The sequence below is a fragment of the Cherax quadricarinatus genome, chromosome 51 (genome assembly GCF_038502225.1).
Source record: "Cherax quadricarinatus isolate ZL_2023a chromosome 51, ASM3850222v1, whole genome shotgun sequence".
NCBI lineage: Eukaryota > Metazoa > Arthropoda > Malacostraca > Decapoda > Parastacidae > Cherax > Cherax quadricarinatus.
The window spans coordinates 12116073-12131171 of NC_091342.1; the positions used below are offsets into that span (position 1 = coordinate 12116073).

The window sequence follows — 15099 nt, forward strand, 5'->3', positions numbered from 1 at the left end:
TTCATGATGTCTTAACCCTTTGACTGTCGCAGGCCCCATTCTGAAACTGTCATTCTATGTCGATAAATTTTTGAAAAAAAAAAAAAATCTTATGAAATGATAGAGAATCTTTTCCCGATGGTAATGACACCAAAAGTTCGAAATTTGGTCAAAAACTCACGGAATACGCTCCCGCGAAGTTAGCGGTCACGGCGACATATGCGTATCGGCGATTTCGCCAACTTTGAGCCCTGTTTTCAGCCAATTCCGTTGTTCTAGTTGACCAAACTCATAGCTATTTCTTTAGAACTCCATTTTATCTATCAGCTGAGTACAAGAAACTGCCCATTTACCAATTTGAACTACCCAATATAGTGGTCAGAAATTGGCAATTTGGCCAATTTTTTATTAATACAAAAAAATATAAAATTTACTATTATGCAGACTACTGCATTATTGTAAAAATGGTATAAATAATATCAGTGTACAAGTGAAAGAATATTAGACTCCCCAGTTGATGTGTATTGGACGTGTGGTGTGATTTGTTTACTCCTGAACATTAGTAAAAATCAAACATTTCCGCTACTTTGAGCTCAATTTCAAGGTCGTTTTCATCGTCAAAGTAATGAAAATCATCTCTATTTCTGTAATATGTTTTCCATTTTATCACCTAAGACCATGAAAACACGAATACAACGATAAATACTATACGAAAATACACCTCAAAGTCGGCGTTTTAATCCAAAAAAACGATCAATTTTTTTTTTCTCATTACGCACTGTGTGCTGCAGGATTTTTTTGTGGTGCACACTGACCACACAGACCCATTCTCTCACATGTGGGCCTACCAGCTTTCTCCAGCTTGATTTGAAGCCGCTAGAATTATTGAGTATATATACGTCAGAAACAGTGGCGCGTAAGACGTATTTATACGGCGTAAACAGTCAAAGGGTTAAAACATGGCACAGGTAAAGGGATCTGTGAATAATTTTAGGCTAGGGATTATTCCCAAGAGTTCACAAGTGCAGTAGTGAGAAACTTGCATGATGTAATGGTAAACTTCTTCATAGCATTCACATAGTATATATGGATAGTGAAGAGCTCAAGAAATTGTTTAAAACTTGCATTAGATGTGGAGAATAATATACAGCTGTAGCATGGTTTCTGGAACCAAAACAAAATGTAGGTAGATTTGTAAAGTACAGAGATATTTTACAAAATATAATAACCACAGACTGTACTAATAAACAGATATTAGAAAAATAGTTGAATATACAGTGGACCCCCGGTTAACGATATTTTTTCACTCCAGAAGTATGTTCAGGTGCCAGTACCGACCGAATTTGTTCCCATAAGAAATATTGTGAAGTAGATTAGTCCATTTCAGACCCCCAAACATACACGTACGAACGCACTTACATAAATACACTTACATAATTGGTCACATTCGGAGGTAATCGTTATGCGGGGGTCCACTGTATTTTAGGTAGTAGGAGCCCTTGTGGCTTAGTGCTTCTTTTGATAATAATAATTTAGGTAGTAGGTTGGTAAACAGCAACCGCCCAGGGAGGTACTACCGTCCTGCCAAGTGAGTGTACAACGAAAACCTGTAATTGTTTTACATGATGGTAGGATTGCTGGTGTCTTTTGTCTGTCTCATAAACATGCAAGATTTCAGGTATGTCTTGTTACTTCTACTTGCACTTAGGTCACACTACACATACATGTACAAGCATATATATACACACCCCTCTGGGTTTTCTTCTATTTTCTTTCTAATTCTTGTTCTTGTTTATTTCCTCTTATCTCCATGGGGAAGTGGAACAGAATTCTTCCTCTGTAAGCCATGCATGTTGTAAGAGGCGACTAAAATGCCGGGAGCAAGGGGCTAGTAACCCCTTCTCCTGTATATATTACTAAATTTAAAAGGAGAAACTTCAGTTTTTTCTTTTGGGCCACCCCACCTCAGTGGGATACGGCTGGTACGTTGAAAGAAGAAGAAGATATATATATATACACACCCCTCTAGGTATTCTTCTATTTTCTTTCTAGTTCTTGTTCTTGTTTATTTCCTCTTATCTCCATGGGGAAGTGGAACAGAATTCTTCCTCCGTAAGCCATGCGTGTTGTAAGAGGCGACTAAAATGCCGGGAGCAAGGGGCTAGTAATCCCATCTTCCGTATAAATTACTAAATTTAAGAGAAACTTTAGTTTTTCTTTTTGGGCCACCCTGCCTTAGTGGGATACAGCCGGTGTGTTGAAAGAAAGAATATTTTAGCATCAATATCAAACGAATGTTAAAAAATGTCTTTACTGGAAATGGTATATGCTTCAACCATTGGAAACTAACCTAATATATGACAAACTAACTAGTAAATTCTGGTTATTACAAGCATAGTTCTGCTCTTGTATTTACAGATAATTCCCCCCTCCCTAATTTTTCAATGCTGTACTTGTATTAGGCATCACATTTATTGGTGGGTTTTTGTCTTGTAATACTGTGCCTCTGTTTTTCTTGAATAAAACCACTGCTGTAACCTTTTTTTTTTCTTCTTCTTCAACACAACGGCCATTTCCCATCAAGGCAGGGTGACCCAAAAAAGGAAAGAAACACTTTCACTATCACTCACACAATATCACTGTCTTTGCAGAGGTGCCCAGATATGACAGTTTAGATGTCACTCCAAACAGCCAGTATCCCAAACCTCTCCTTTATAGTGCAGGCATTGTACCTCCCACCTCCAGGACTTGAGTCCAGCTAACCACTTTCCCTGAATTCCTTCAAAAAAAAAAAAAAAAGACAAATATTCATAGCAACTAACATAATACCATTATTGTGTGTGATGATGCAGTGTAAAAGAATTAACCTCTCATGGATTTTTTTCTTATCCTCAGGGAGGGAGTCTGAATCTCCAACATCTCATATGTTCCTGAGCAATGGTGCAGCTGTTTAGTGCAGAGACAATCACATGTGCCGCAGACTTTTTATCTCGTCGCTTGTGGCGCACACTTAGCTGCTTGGTGCTGCTAAGTTCAAGTGACGTCACGTGGATATTAGTGCCACAAAGCAAGTGCATAGAAATGGTGTTTTATTGCCATTACCAAAAACATCTCTGATTCACATTTTGTGACATGGATATCAATGTCATTAGCTAAGTGATGGACAACTAGGTGGATGCAAATCTATCTGTGAATCATTCCTCTGTGAGTGGGACCTATATGCCAGATGAGTGTAATCATGTGTGCAGATTACATATGTTGAGAATGCTCCTTTTCCTCAACCAAATAGTCCCTCAGTGGAATTTCTACATTTTACCTGCAAGGTATCTACAAGAAGTGTTCTACTTTCAAGAGGATTTCTACTTTATTACAGCATTTTTGTTTTTATTACTTTCTAGTTCTGTCTTCCGCAGGTTAGGTAATTGGCACAAGGAGAAAATTTTTACTCTGTGGCAAGTCTTTGCTCTGAGTAGACTCGACTCTTTTTGGCAAGAATGTGTTTAATTTGCCAGAGCACACCTTCAAGAATAGGGAAATCACATTTTTCCTTATAAATTTTTTCTTTCTCTGATGAAAGGTATTATTCTTAGGAATTCTTCCTGTGTATGTGGATCACTCTAAGAGTATGAATCACAGTAGGCTCCTTAAGTTGCCAGAACTGCTCATCCACTGTTGTTATGTGTGGCTGTTTAAATCCAATCATTTGTTCATCTGTTTCAACCTCATCATCCATTGTTTGTCAGTTCCACTTGCCCCCATTGTAAATAAGTATCTTTCCTTCTTGGAAAGCATTTTTCGTCCACAGGGTTGAAAAGTGTGATGAAACTCGTAAACTGAAGTCTGATATTAAGTTGACAGAACAACTATTTTCTCCTTGTTATGCATAGTGACTCGTGTCCAAGCCTCTGTTCGTTATATATGAAATGTAGTCTGTATACTAATTTTTGTCATGTTGACAACTTGAATAATAATGCGCCTTAGAGATTACATAAGCTCATAAATGCATAAGACACAAGACAAAAGACTCAGTAATACTGCCAAGTGACAAACCCTAATCAACATTATAACTTTATACTTATGACGTTTAAAGGTATTTCATCAACAAGAAGTGTGTATACATATTAGTGAATTAGAAGTGAGAGTTATGACAGGATATTTTGTGTACAATTACTGGTGATGTTATACTGTGAAGTTGTAAAAGGTATTGTAATAACAAGTTGTGGATAAACCCATTTATGTACAATTCAGGACATTTTAATATTAGAGGAAGCATATTGTCACAATTGGTGACATACATCCTGTAATTAATGTTCCGAACTGAACGTAAGTGTATATCCACTTACATTGTAAAGGGTAATTTGAGCTTGTTGTGTAAGGTAGGATCATGGTAATAAATTATGCTGCTCTTATTATAACAGATATATATGTATATACATACGTATATTAATGTAAGACTACAGCTGAAAGTGGTAATAATTTTTGTTCATAGTTTATATAGAGTAATGGAGAGTATTTTAGCCAGTCAGAAGTAGCCCTGTTTGATGTTTCATTTTCTAGGTGTCTAAAGTTTGTGCTTACTGACTATTTATTATTATCTGTTTGATTTTCATACTAAATTTTTGAAAACGAAATGAATATTGATTTCCATATGGGTATATTTTGATATTTTAAAAGTTTTATCACTATTCCTCAATAGTTAAATACTCGTATATAAATGAAAGGCTGCGATTGTTGCCCGTGGATGTTCACTATGGTCTTGTATATATATGGCAAGACCACAAGTTACAAACACCAGTACTGGGACAATGGGTGGGAGGCACCACTGAATCACTTGCCATGCCACCAGTTTCACACTAATATGAACACAATAAGAATACTGAAAAGGAGTGGAGTGCAAATTTGAATTGTGTGTGTGTTATTATGATTTGTCGGGGTAACTCATAAGAATTTCTTGGACTGTCTGAACTTAGCAGAGAAATACATGTGTGAGTTAACATGTAAGTGAGCAAAAACTGTTTTTATTATAGAAATTATATCTTTTGAACTGATTAGCAGAATATAGTTGCAATATTTGAACTGTTTTGAATATTAGGAGATAAATACAAGAGCAATAAACCTCTATTTCTAATAATGGATTACAGTGTCGAGTAACTTTAATGGTAACAAATGTTATAAAGCTTAAATTCACCTGTTCACATTTTTTTTAATGTTTTAACAGTTCAGACTAGGTTAGCGCCTAGTCTGATTATATTATTAGCAGCTCAGAAATAGAAACAGAATTCCTACTACCTTACAAATCCACATTTGTGTCTAGATAACTCCTTGTTTACAAAGCTCAAAAATTTGTGGAATTACAAATGGTTTTCTCACTGTAAATGATATTTAATGTTTCTTATGAATGAATTTGGGGCTGACTCGGCTATATGTGTCACTTGTTTAATCAAGAATTTCTTTGTGAAGTATAGCTTCATTTCTCAAGTTTTTTTAGTCATGGGCACACTTATCTTTATTGCTAAATTTTTCAATCTATACCTTGTTGATTCATTACTTTTTTTTTTTTTTTTTGGGGGGGGGGGAGTACTTTGCTTTTCTTGAAGTTTCTATGGTTGTGAATAATGATGGCCTCTCAGCAAACACGCGTGCAAACACACACCCACAGTCACACAAGAAAGAAAGTAGAGGGAAAAGCATATGTAAGGCAAAAATAATAAAAGAGAAGATACAGTCAAGGTTTAATTTACAATGAGATATGAATGCATCCTGTGAAAAACCCCTCAGCAGGGAAGAGTGTGCCCTTTCATTTTCCCTATGGTAAAACTTACAAGGAATTTGTTATTTCATTTATCTTTTCAAGGGGGGGGGGACTGTCATTGAAGTATTTATCTTAAGTACAGCAAAGAATGTTAAATTCAGCTCTTCATAAATTGTGCTGCTGATTTTACCTTATGTGCATTATTTGTATCTTTTATTATAATTTGGCACTATTTAACTGATTGCATCATTCCAAAATTAGATGCAGGAGAAAGTGCTAGTAAGGGATTATCATCAGATGGAATATAAAATTATGAAAAGATTAAAGGAAGTACATAGTGTGAAAATATACTTGAAAGAAAATTTATGTGAAAAAATTATTGGGATATATTTTGTGACTAGTGTTTGCTGATGAGTAATACCTGTACAATATTGTGTGAACTAATATTATTTTCAACATTTGAAGAACCTGACATTTAATAATAACCTATCTGAGATTATAGGGCATTTTTTGTTAAAATGCTTCAAATGCTTTATATAATAAATATTTTGAGAACAGAATAGACACATAAGCCAGTTTTTAAATACAGTAAATAACATCTGCCAGGAAGAAAGTAAATTCGGTATCATTTTATACAGTATTTTGAAAAAAAATATTTTAAAGAAAAGTAATTTAATATTTTGTCAAAGATATTACATTAAATATTTGTTTATATTTAATAAACTTTAATATTAAAGAATCTTACAGGTAAGGAAAATATTAGAGATTAAATTTCAGATGCAGATTGAATAATTCGTAAATAATCATATATGTATATGCCTTGGTATGTGGATGTCTGATCTTTCTCAACAGTATTATTTAACCCCAGTATCATTCATTATATTTGCCACATGTCTTCTTAAATTATTTCACTTTTTGCTCTTGGTTTTTTTTATGGATTCCCTTGGATAGCAGTAAAAATCTTTGTCTTATTCATTTGGCTTCTTTTATCTACTTAAATTCTATACCAAGACTTCTAATTTAATTTCTAGTACTATATTTTGTACAAAGATCTGTATTAGAACTGTAATATTTGGGGTTTCTAAAGTATTATTCAAGGGGGCTGAGGTTGGGGTTGTTGAGGTGGTTTGGGCAATTAGAGAGGATGGAGTAAAATAGGATGACTAGGAGGGTGTACATGTCTGGGGTGGGGAGGAAGAGGGATAGAGGTTATCCCAGGAAGGGTTGGAGGGAGGTAAACCTCTTTGACACCTAACTTGTATGAGTGCATTAGATAAGAGTGAATAGAGACAAGTGCTTCTTTGACTTGATCAAGGGATTCTGGGAAACCGGTAAGCTAAGCTAGAGGCCTAAAGGTGGGAAATACAGTGCCTGCACCCTGAAGAAGGGATGAGGCTGGGGATGTTGCCATTTAAAGGGTCATGTGAATTGATATCCGCATGCTTCTGGCAAAAGTGTTTGATGAAGTGATGGTAAAAGTGTTAGTTTTATTTTTCTATCACCTTGCTTCTGTGGGATATGGCTGGCATGTTAAAAATTCTAGAAAAATGCATGCAAATTAAGGTAAGTATATGCTGCTACGACAGGGAACTTTTAAAATTTCATTTAACATTAAAACTGAAGATGGAACATAATAAGCATAGCTTAGCTCCTGTAATTACAAGTAGGTATATGTAGACACTTGCCATCTAATCTTCCCCTCTCCCCCCAAAACACACACACACACACACACACACACACACACACACACACACACACACACACACACACACACACACACACACACACACACACACACACACACACACACACACACACACACACACACACACACACACACACACACACACACACACACACACACACACACACACACACACACACACACACACACACACACACACACATACATTCATTCATTCACATTGTCTGAACTCTACCACTCATATTGCTCACTCAACTTTCCATAACACAGTACCTACACCCAATCATCCAATCACATTTTACTAAAGCTTTCTTTCAGTGCAGCTGCCACATCCTACTGAAGCAGGGTGGCCCAAAAAGAAAAAAGTTCCTCTTTTTAAATTTAGTAATATATACAAAAGGGGTTATTAGCCCCTCGCTCCTGGCATTTTAGTCGCCTCTTACAACACGCATGGCTTACAGAGGAAGAATTCTCTTCCACTTTCCCATGGAGAAGAACTAAATACCCAAGAATTATTCACCTACTCAACAATACCCACCTACCATATCTTCTTAAACCCTCATCATGCACTCAAAACTCACCCAGTTAACACACCTACTGCTTACATGTCTACATCTACCAGACACCATCTGCACTCCTCCTTTTGACTCCCACTTGTCCAAATCCCATTACAGTAAATATGCTTTACATTAACTACTCTCACTCAAATGCACCCATTTAACTCAAACTTTGTCTACATCATACCAAACACTAAGACCCCACACAACACTTGTTACACCCATACAACTTCATATAGCTACACTTGTCTGAATTCTACCAAATACTAAATATTTATTACATAAAAAATAATAAAGTATCACGTAACTGCATTTGGGCCCAAACACAAAGTTATTACAAATGATAGAATATCACATCCAGTTTTGTACAATAGGTGTCCTTATTCAAATGTATGTACACCAACATGCACATGCATAAATACACAAATACATACTTAACCTGTACATTGGACAGTAAGGTTTCCTTTATGTACGATTCGAGTTTGCATAAGAATTTTAGGAGTTTAATGCATTTATTACAAGTTTTTCTCTTTTTTTTTATTAGTCTAACTGTGTGGTATTTAGAAAGATATCTATGCTAATATTGTCTAACAATTGGCTGATTTCACAAATTAGTCTGCTGTAATGGTTATCTATTTATTCCCTCTTCACTGAAGGATATCTGTAGGTTCAAACCTATTTAGTACAGTATATATTATATAAGAGTTGGTCTTTCTCTCTGAAAGCTCATCTTTAGTAAGTGCCATTTGTCATATAGAGAGATGTACAAGTTTCATTGACAGTATGTGTACTGTATGTACATGAGTAGATGGGTTTCACTATGTTTTGCCATTTATATTTGCTTATTAGAGAGGAATCCTTTTCAGGTTCAGTGATCAGACTTAATAGATTATTTTAGTTGTAATGGAAAGCAGTTATACAAGATTTAACTGATTAGTATTATGTTTACAGATTTATATATATATTATATATCTATATTATATATATATTATATATATATATATATATCTTATATATTATATATATAGATTTTATATCTATATATATTATATATATATCAATCATGTTATGAATGCAAAGGGATGTAGCTTTTCTTATTGTGTACATTAAAAAGTACCATAATTCATTTTATGTATTTTTAGAAGCGAAATAGATTTTATATTCTCTGCATGTACAGTTTCTATTACAGTCTAGTATTTATTCATGTGTGTAATATCATAGAAATACAAAAGTGTTAGTGTGTGTGTGTTGTGGAAGTTTAGCTATGTAAATGATTATGCTTGTACTAGTGATATAAGTAACACGTAAGCTCAGTTTTTCCCTTTTGTTTACACACTTGTAAACCACTTCATTTTGATGCCATTTTAATTTTTTATTTTTTTTTTTTTTTTTTTTTTTTTTTTTTTTTTTTTTTTTTTTTTTGCATTGTGATGCTGGAATAAAAGTTCAGTCGAAATTCCTTGTTAACACACACAACACTGTGGATTTATTTATCTAAATATTTCTTATTTTTATTATTATATGAGTAATTATTTTATTATTATTAATAGTTTCATTTATTTCATTTTTTTTTCATAATTATTACAGTACTATGTCTTGCATAGTGTCACAATAACTACATTTTTTTTTTTTTAATCTACAGCAATAAATTTTAATTGGCTGTAATAAATAAATAAATAAATATATATATATATACGTATATATATATATATATATATATATATATATATATATATATATATATATATATATATATATATATATATATATATATATTATTTATATTTTATTTTACTTGCACATTATTAATAACTACAATATTTTTAACTAGCAGCAGGATTTTTTAAACATTTTATTTTTTATTTAGAAATACAGTACACTAAGTATATTGTGTATGTGTTTCTAGTATGACTGTTATTTATAACTTTAATTTAAACCCAAGAACTTATTATTTTCAAAAAGCTGAAAGGAAAAATTATTAAAATAAAACCGACAAAGTTATGGTATTAGTATTTTGAATAGCACTTAATAGTTATCTTTCTGCTGGAAGATAATCATAGTTTTGTATAGCTGTATAAGAATTTGTGATATTACATATTTCCTTTAAGAGTTTTTTTTTTTTTTTTTTTTTTTCATTACTACTGTTAGTGCAGAGGAAACTGATAAGATACTCAGGAACTCATTATGCCACATCAACTTGACCTGAGTATAAGTTCAGGTCATCAGGTATTGTTATTCTTACATTGTAACAGGATCATGGGTAAAACACACAAGTTTTTTGCAACTATTGTATTATCATATGGTTTAGCACTTCTTTCTATTATAATAATGTATTATCCTATACTTAACTTACTCCATCCCTTCTCTTTTGTTTCAAAGTGTATAGTCTTCAAGTGGTGCACCACAGAAAATAAGTGACACCTAAATCCAGGACTCTATCTGTCTTTCAACTTCTGAAATGTTTTGGGAAAATAACCAAATATCAATGCTCTTGATCAAGGTGATTGGCATATGCATATATTAAGGTGGGTATAACACTTGATCTCTTATTTTGTCTATCGAATTCTAATCCTTTAGATTTGAGGTCATGGCAAGTTAATGCTTGGCCTTGAAGTCTTAAGTACAGTATGTAACATTTATACTTAAACATATTGCTGGCATGTTAAGATACAGCATGATCATAATTTTAACAGGTTTTCAAACAAGAAATGGATCTCTGACCTAATTAAACTTTAGATTGTAATTAGCTCATAGGTAAGTTTTCTGAATGGATCTCCTCTTTTATCTTGTCACTTACACAATATTCTTTTCTGATTAAAGCAGAATAAATGTATTAAATATTTTAGGGGAAAGTTTATGCTATAGGAACACATTTTTTCTTCTCACTCTTATAACCTTGGCTACATAAAGTTAGGGTATCTTCAAATTTTTAGGGAAAAACATTAATTACGAAGATAAATGCTAAATAAAGGATAACTAAATTTATAACTTTAAATATTACTCAGTGCTAGAAAATTAGCACAGTATCTAGTTCTATTGCAGTAGGGTACCATATAATTTGGATAACTGATACCTCTAAGTTTAGGATTAGTTTTACAACCTGTGGAAGTGTATGCCTAGTGGAGTAACCTGTCTTTATAGAACTGTTTACTGTACCAGAAATTTCCTAGCTCCACAAACCACGTAGTATAGTCGTCTTACTTTGATGTGCACAATATCATTATACAGCCCTTGTGGTTTAGTGCTTCTTTTTTATTATAATAATAATAATAATAATATACAGTAATTTAGAATATAACAACTAAATAATAATATTTATTTTTTGACTGGAGGGGATGGTATGTTTTCTGTGACCGACTACCTTGAGTTTGTCTCTGTTTCTGGGGATCATTGCACATGCACCTCAGTCTCAGACCAGGTCTCCTAAATTGGAAATAAGATACACCGGGAAAAAAATGAGGGTCATTCTGCCTTGGCAAAAGGCAACCATAAGATTTACCTGTCATTTTGTGTTCAGGAGTCGATGAGAAAAGACCAGTAATTCTGCTAGAGTGTAAAACATGCAATAGTATTCTGTTTTAAACATGACAGTATAATAGTAGTACCTCACTATGTGGTTTCTGTGCACCAGCCTAATACTATAACAACTCTTCATAAAAATGACTGGAGAAGAAGGTATATTTTGCAACACTAGTACTTTTGAGCTTGTATATCATTACAAAATATAATACTTAGAAGCATACATGTAGAATGTGATAATGATACAGGTAAGATAATCATAACTTAGTTGCATGATGATTCATTATAGAACTTAATACTGTACACTTGGGAAGGTATTACCTATAATACACTCTTGCTTTAGAAATAATTGGATACTTTGCAATGGCTTGCAGCATACCTGCATGCCTTTCAAGTGAACAAACTAACAGTGAAATTCATGGCACTGGTTAGTGGTGAGAGATGGCATAAATTCATTCATTAGTCAGTGTTTCAGTTTTGAGTAGTGAAAGCATATGCAGTGGCTCAAATCCAGGGAAACACAAAGAATTAAGGAAAAAATTCTTAGCACCATCAATGAGTATGGAAAAAAAAGGCTACAGCTATAAATAGCAATGACCCATATGGGTTTATTGCATGTTTCTTTAATGCAGTTGTAATATAAACAAGAATAGGCACCAAAGAGATGACAGAAAATTGTCCTTCTTAGAGTGGTGAAACAGTGGAAGGTTTTAAAGCAGCACTAGAAAATCCTACAACTACAATTAAGTAATTACACCAAAACTTTAGTATCCAGTTGTTCAAAGAATTGGAAAGTTTGTTTTAACAGAAAATTATATGTTATTTAGCTTTGTAGTTAGGCCTGATACTTTGGAGTAAATTTTGGATGGCTTTGTTAAGTTGGGCTATAGATCTTTGGATTTGAGTAAATCTTCAGAAAATTTTGCCCTTAAAATTAACAGCAGCTAGCTGCTGCCCCAGTCATCCATGTTTGTTGGAATAGAACACAAATTGTGCCCTTAACATAACTGGTTTTGTTTGTAGTTTGTGTTTTCGTCTTTTAACAGCAAATACACAGTGCAGTATAATAAACAACAAACATAACAAAAGTTTATTTCTTTGCAAAGGTTACAATGTGTGTTTGCATTTCATAATTTGATTGGTACAAAGAAAGCCACTATCATGCTGGGGCATTTCAGGCAGACTTATAGTTGTGCCAAGCACAACTACATTGAAAATATGATAAATGAAAGTTAAAATGGGTACATGACACAAAATGTTCATGCAAGCCAGTTTGTTTTTAAATATTGTAGTTTTCATATGTCAATACTTTGCCACAACATCACTTAACACATGATTTTCATGAAGCTTGGTAGAGCATGTAATTGCTAGTGAGTGTTAATGTGGGTTTACTTGATGTCACATGACAAATTCTTATATATTTTAAGGCTTTTCAGTAATATGCCTCATAACCTTACATAATACATAATTTACAAGCTGCTTATATACTTTTCAAGAAGCTAAGGACAACAGGCATTGGTGAGTACCATTTTTCTTCAGGTTTGTACTGTAATATTGTGTTAGGAAATGTACCCCCCCCCCTCCATCCCTAGATTTTCAGTTGGTTAGGTCAGATGGACCATTAGTGAAGAACACCTCTGGCCTCTGAACTTTTGACGTTTGACTGTACTGTAAGTGCATGTTTTACCCCTACGATGTTGTGTTGTATTGTTTTATTCTTGTCAGCATGAGTTCCACAAGAATTCTTCACCAAAAAGCTAATGGGGTCTGGTAACTCCATTGAGCATATTTTCATAAACATTTTCTGGCTGATTTTGACTTTGAACCATGAACACCACTCTAGAAATTTCACATGGGTGTATTTCCTTAAATCTTTTTCTTGATGGCATTAACCCACTTGATGATTCTAGGATGCCAGGGGTAAAATCTCAGGCATGTCTTGCTGTACCCTCTATGTTCCTTTAAGGAGAGTGCCTTGATGCTTTTGGAAAGGCTCTTGATCCAAGGGATTAGAGCTACCCTTCCTCTCCTTGCATCTGACCTAATTGCCTCCTGTTCCCAAGGCACTAACACTCAAACTTTTGCCTAGGCAAGCATGTAGCTAATGGCAGTGTTTGGCAATGATGTGAGGTTAATTTATTTTCTATATAAAACTCCATAAACAATTATTGCATCAAATTTGAACAAGTATATGGGGAAAAATACATAACACATCTAATAAAGTTTGGTGTTTGAACACAAGGAGTAGGGAAATGTATAACATTGAAACTGCTAAGAAAAGTGTATGAAGGGAAAGAAACATATAGGTTCTGGTAAATTCAGTGAGTAAATTGACAAAAAAAAAAAAAAATCTGTGGCTCTTATATTATGGTTAGATTCTGAGCAGTGAATGCTGAGGCCAAATTTCCCTAAATTTTGCTCTAATGGTGTTGGTCGTGCTGAGATAAAGAGGAACACCATCTTACCATCATACCAATAAAGTGGCCAGTGTTGGTGAATGTTCATGGTATATTGCACATGTTATTAAAAGTTTGGTTTTAACTTAATATGTTTACTCTTGGTATACTGTAAATGCCTTTGGCACATGTAAAGTACATTAATCTCTCATTTTAAGAGGGATTTATATATGTAAATTCACTTATATGTGATGCCCCATTTCTACCAATAATTTCCTTTCATAATATAAATTCACTCGTGTGCAACCAGTGGAGTTCACAAAACGTAATGACATTACTTTATTGCAACTTTTAAGAACCTGGAACACATCTGCCACTTAACACAAGGGACACCTGTACTTTTGTATAAATTTCGTATTAATGGGTGAGTGGCAGTGACAGCATGACTAAGGTGTTGGGTGGTGTGGAGAATAGGACCACAGTACCTAAACTATCATAAGCAGTTGTGCCAAACAAGTGCCTTGTTATACACATTGGGGGTACACTTGTCAGTTTTTAAACATTATCCTGCTAGAAAAGGATACAGTACTTCAGATGAAGGCACTAATGTAAAAGAAAAACTCCAGTTATATAGAGTACAATATATAAAAATGTGCTCATGCTCATTTATCTCATTTCACCTGCAGTCTCCATACATCTCTTCCTAACACCCCTTAACTTGTTGCTGAAGTGACACTCGCAATGCTTAACCAAACAAACCTAGTTAAGCTATTGTCATCCGCCACACTTTAGATATTTCTACAGTGTACATGTTTGACCAAAATACACAAACTGCTTAATCTTTATGAAATATACAGAATTGCATATATCTAAGTGAAGCTGTAATCCAACTCATAGAACTCAGCATATTTTAAAGTTGGGGGCATACTTTAATTAAGAGATTGTTCATATTAATATGTAGGGTAGTCTACTTTTACTGCTTTGAAATATGTGCATAATCAGAGATAACATGAAGGTTTCTTTGGCCATTTAAAAGGCAGGATATGCAATATTTCTTATAATCCTGTGGTGGCTATCATATGAATACATGTACATGTATATGTATATGCAACAGGTACTATGCAGACTTGACGTGTAGCAGGTGTTGTGTGAGCACAACATGTAGGTAGTGTTGTGTGAACACGACGTGTA

At 34.0% G+C, this 15099-nt stretch overlaps 1 protein-coding gene across 1 annotated transcript in view; it reads left to right on the forward strand.

Annotated features, from left to right (window-relative positions):
- LOC128706316 (WD repeat-containing protein 26-like) overlaps positions 1–5703 on the forward strand; it is a 168898-nt gene extending 163195 nt beyond the window's left edge. The window contains 1 exon segment of the mRNA XM_070095853.1: positions 2875–5703. Coding sequence (XP_069951954.1) covers positions 2875–2933 — 59 coding nt within the window. The 3' untranslated portion in view covers positions 2934–5703.
- Positions 5704–15099: the final 9396 nt, after the last annotated feature.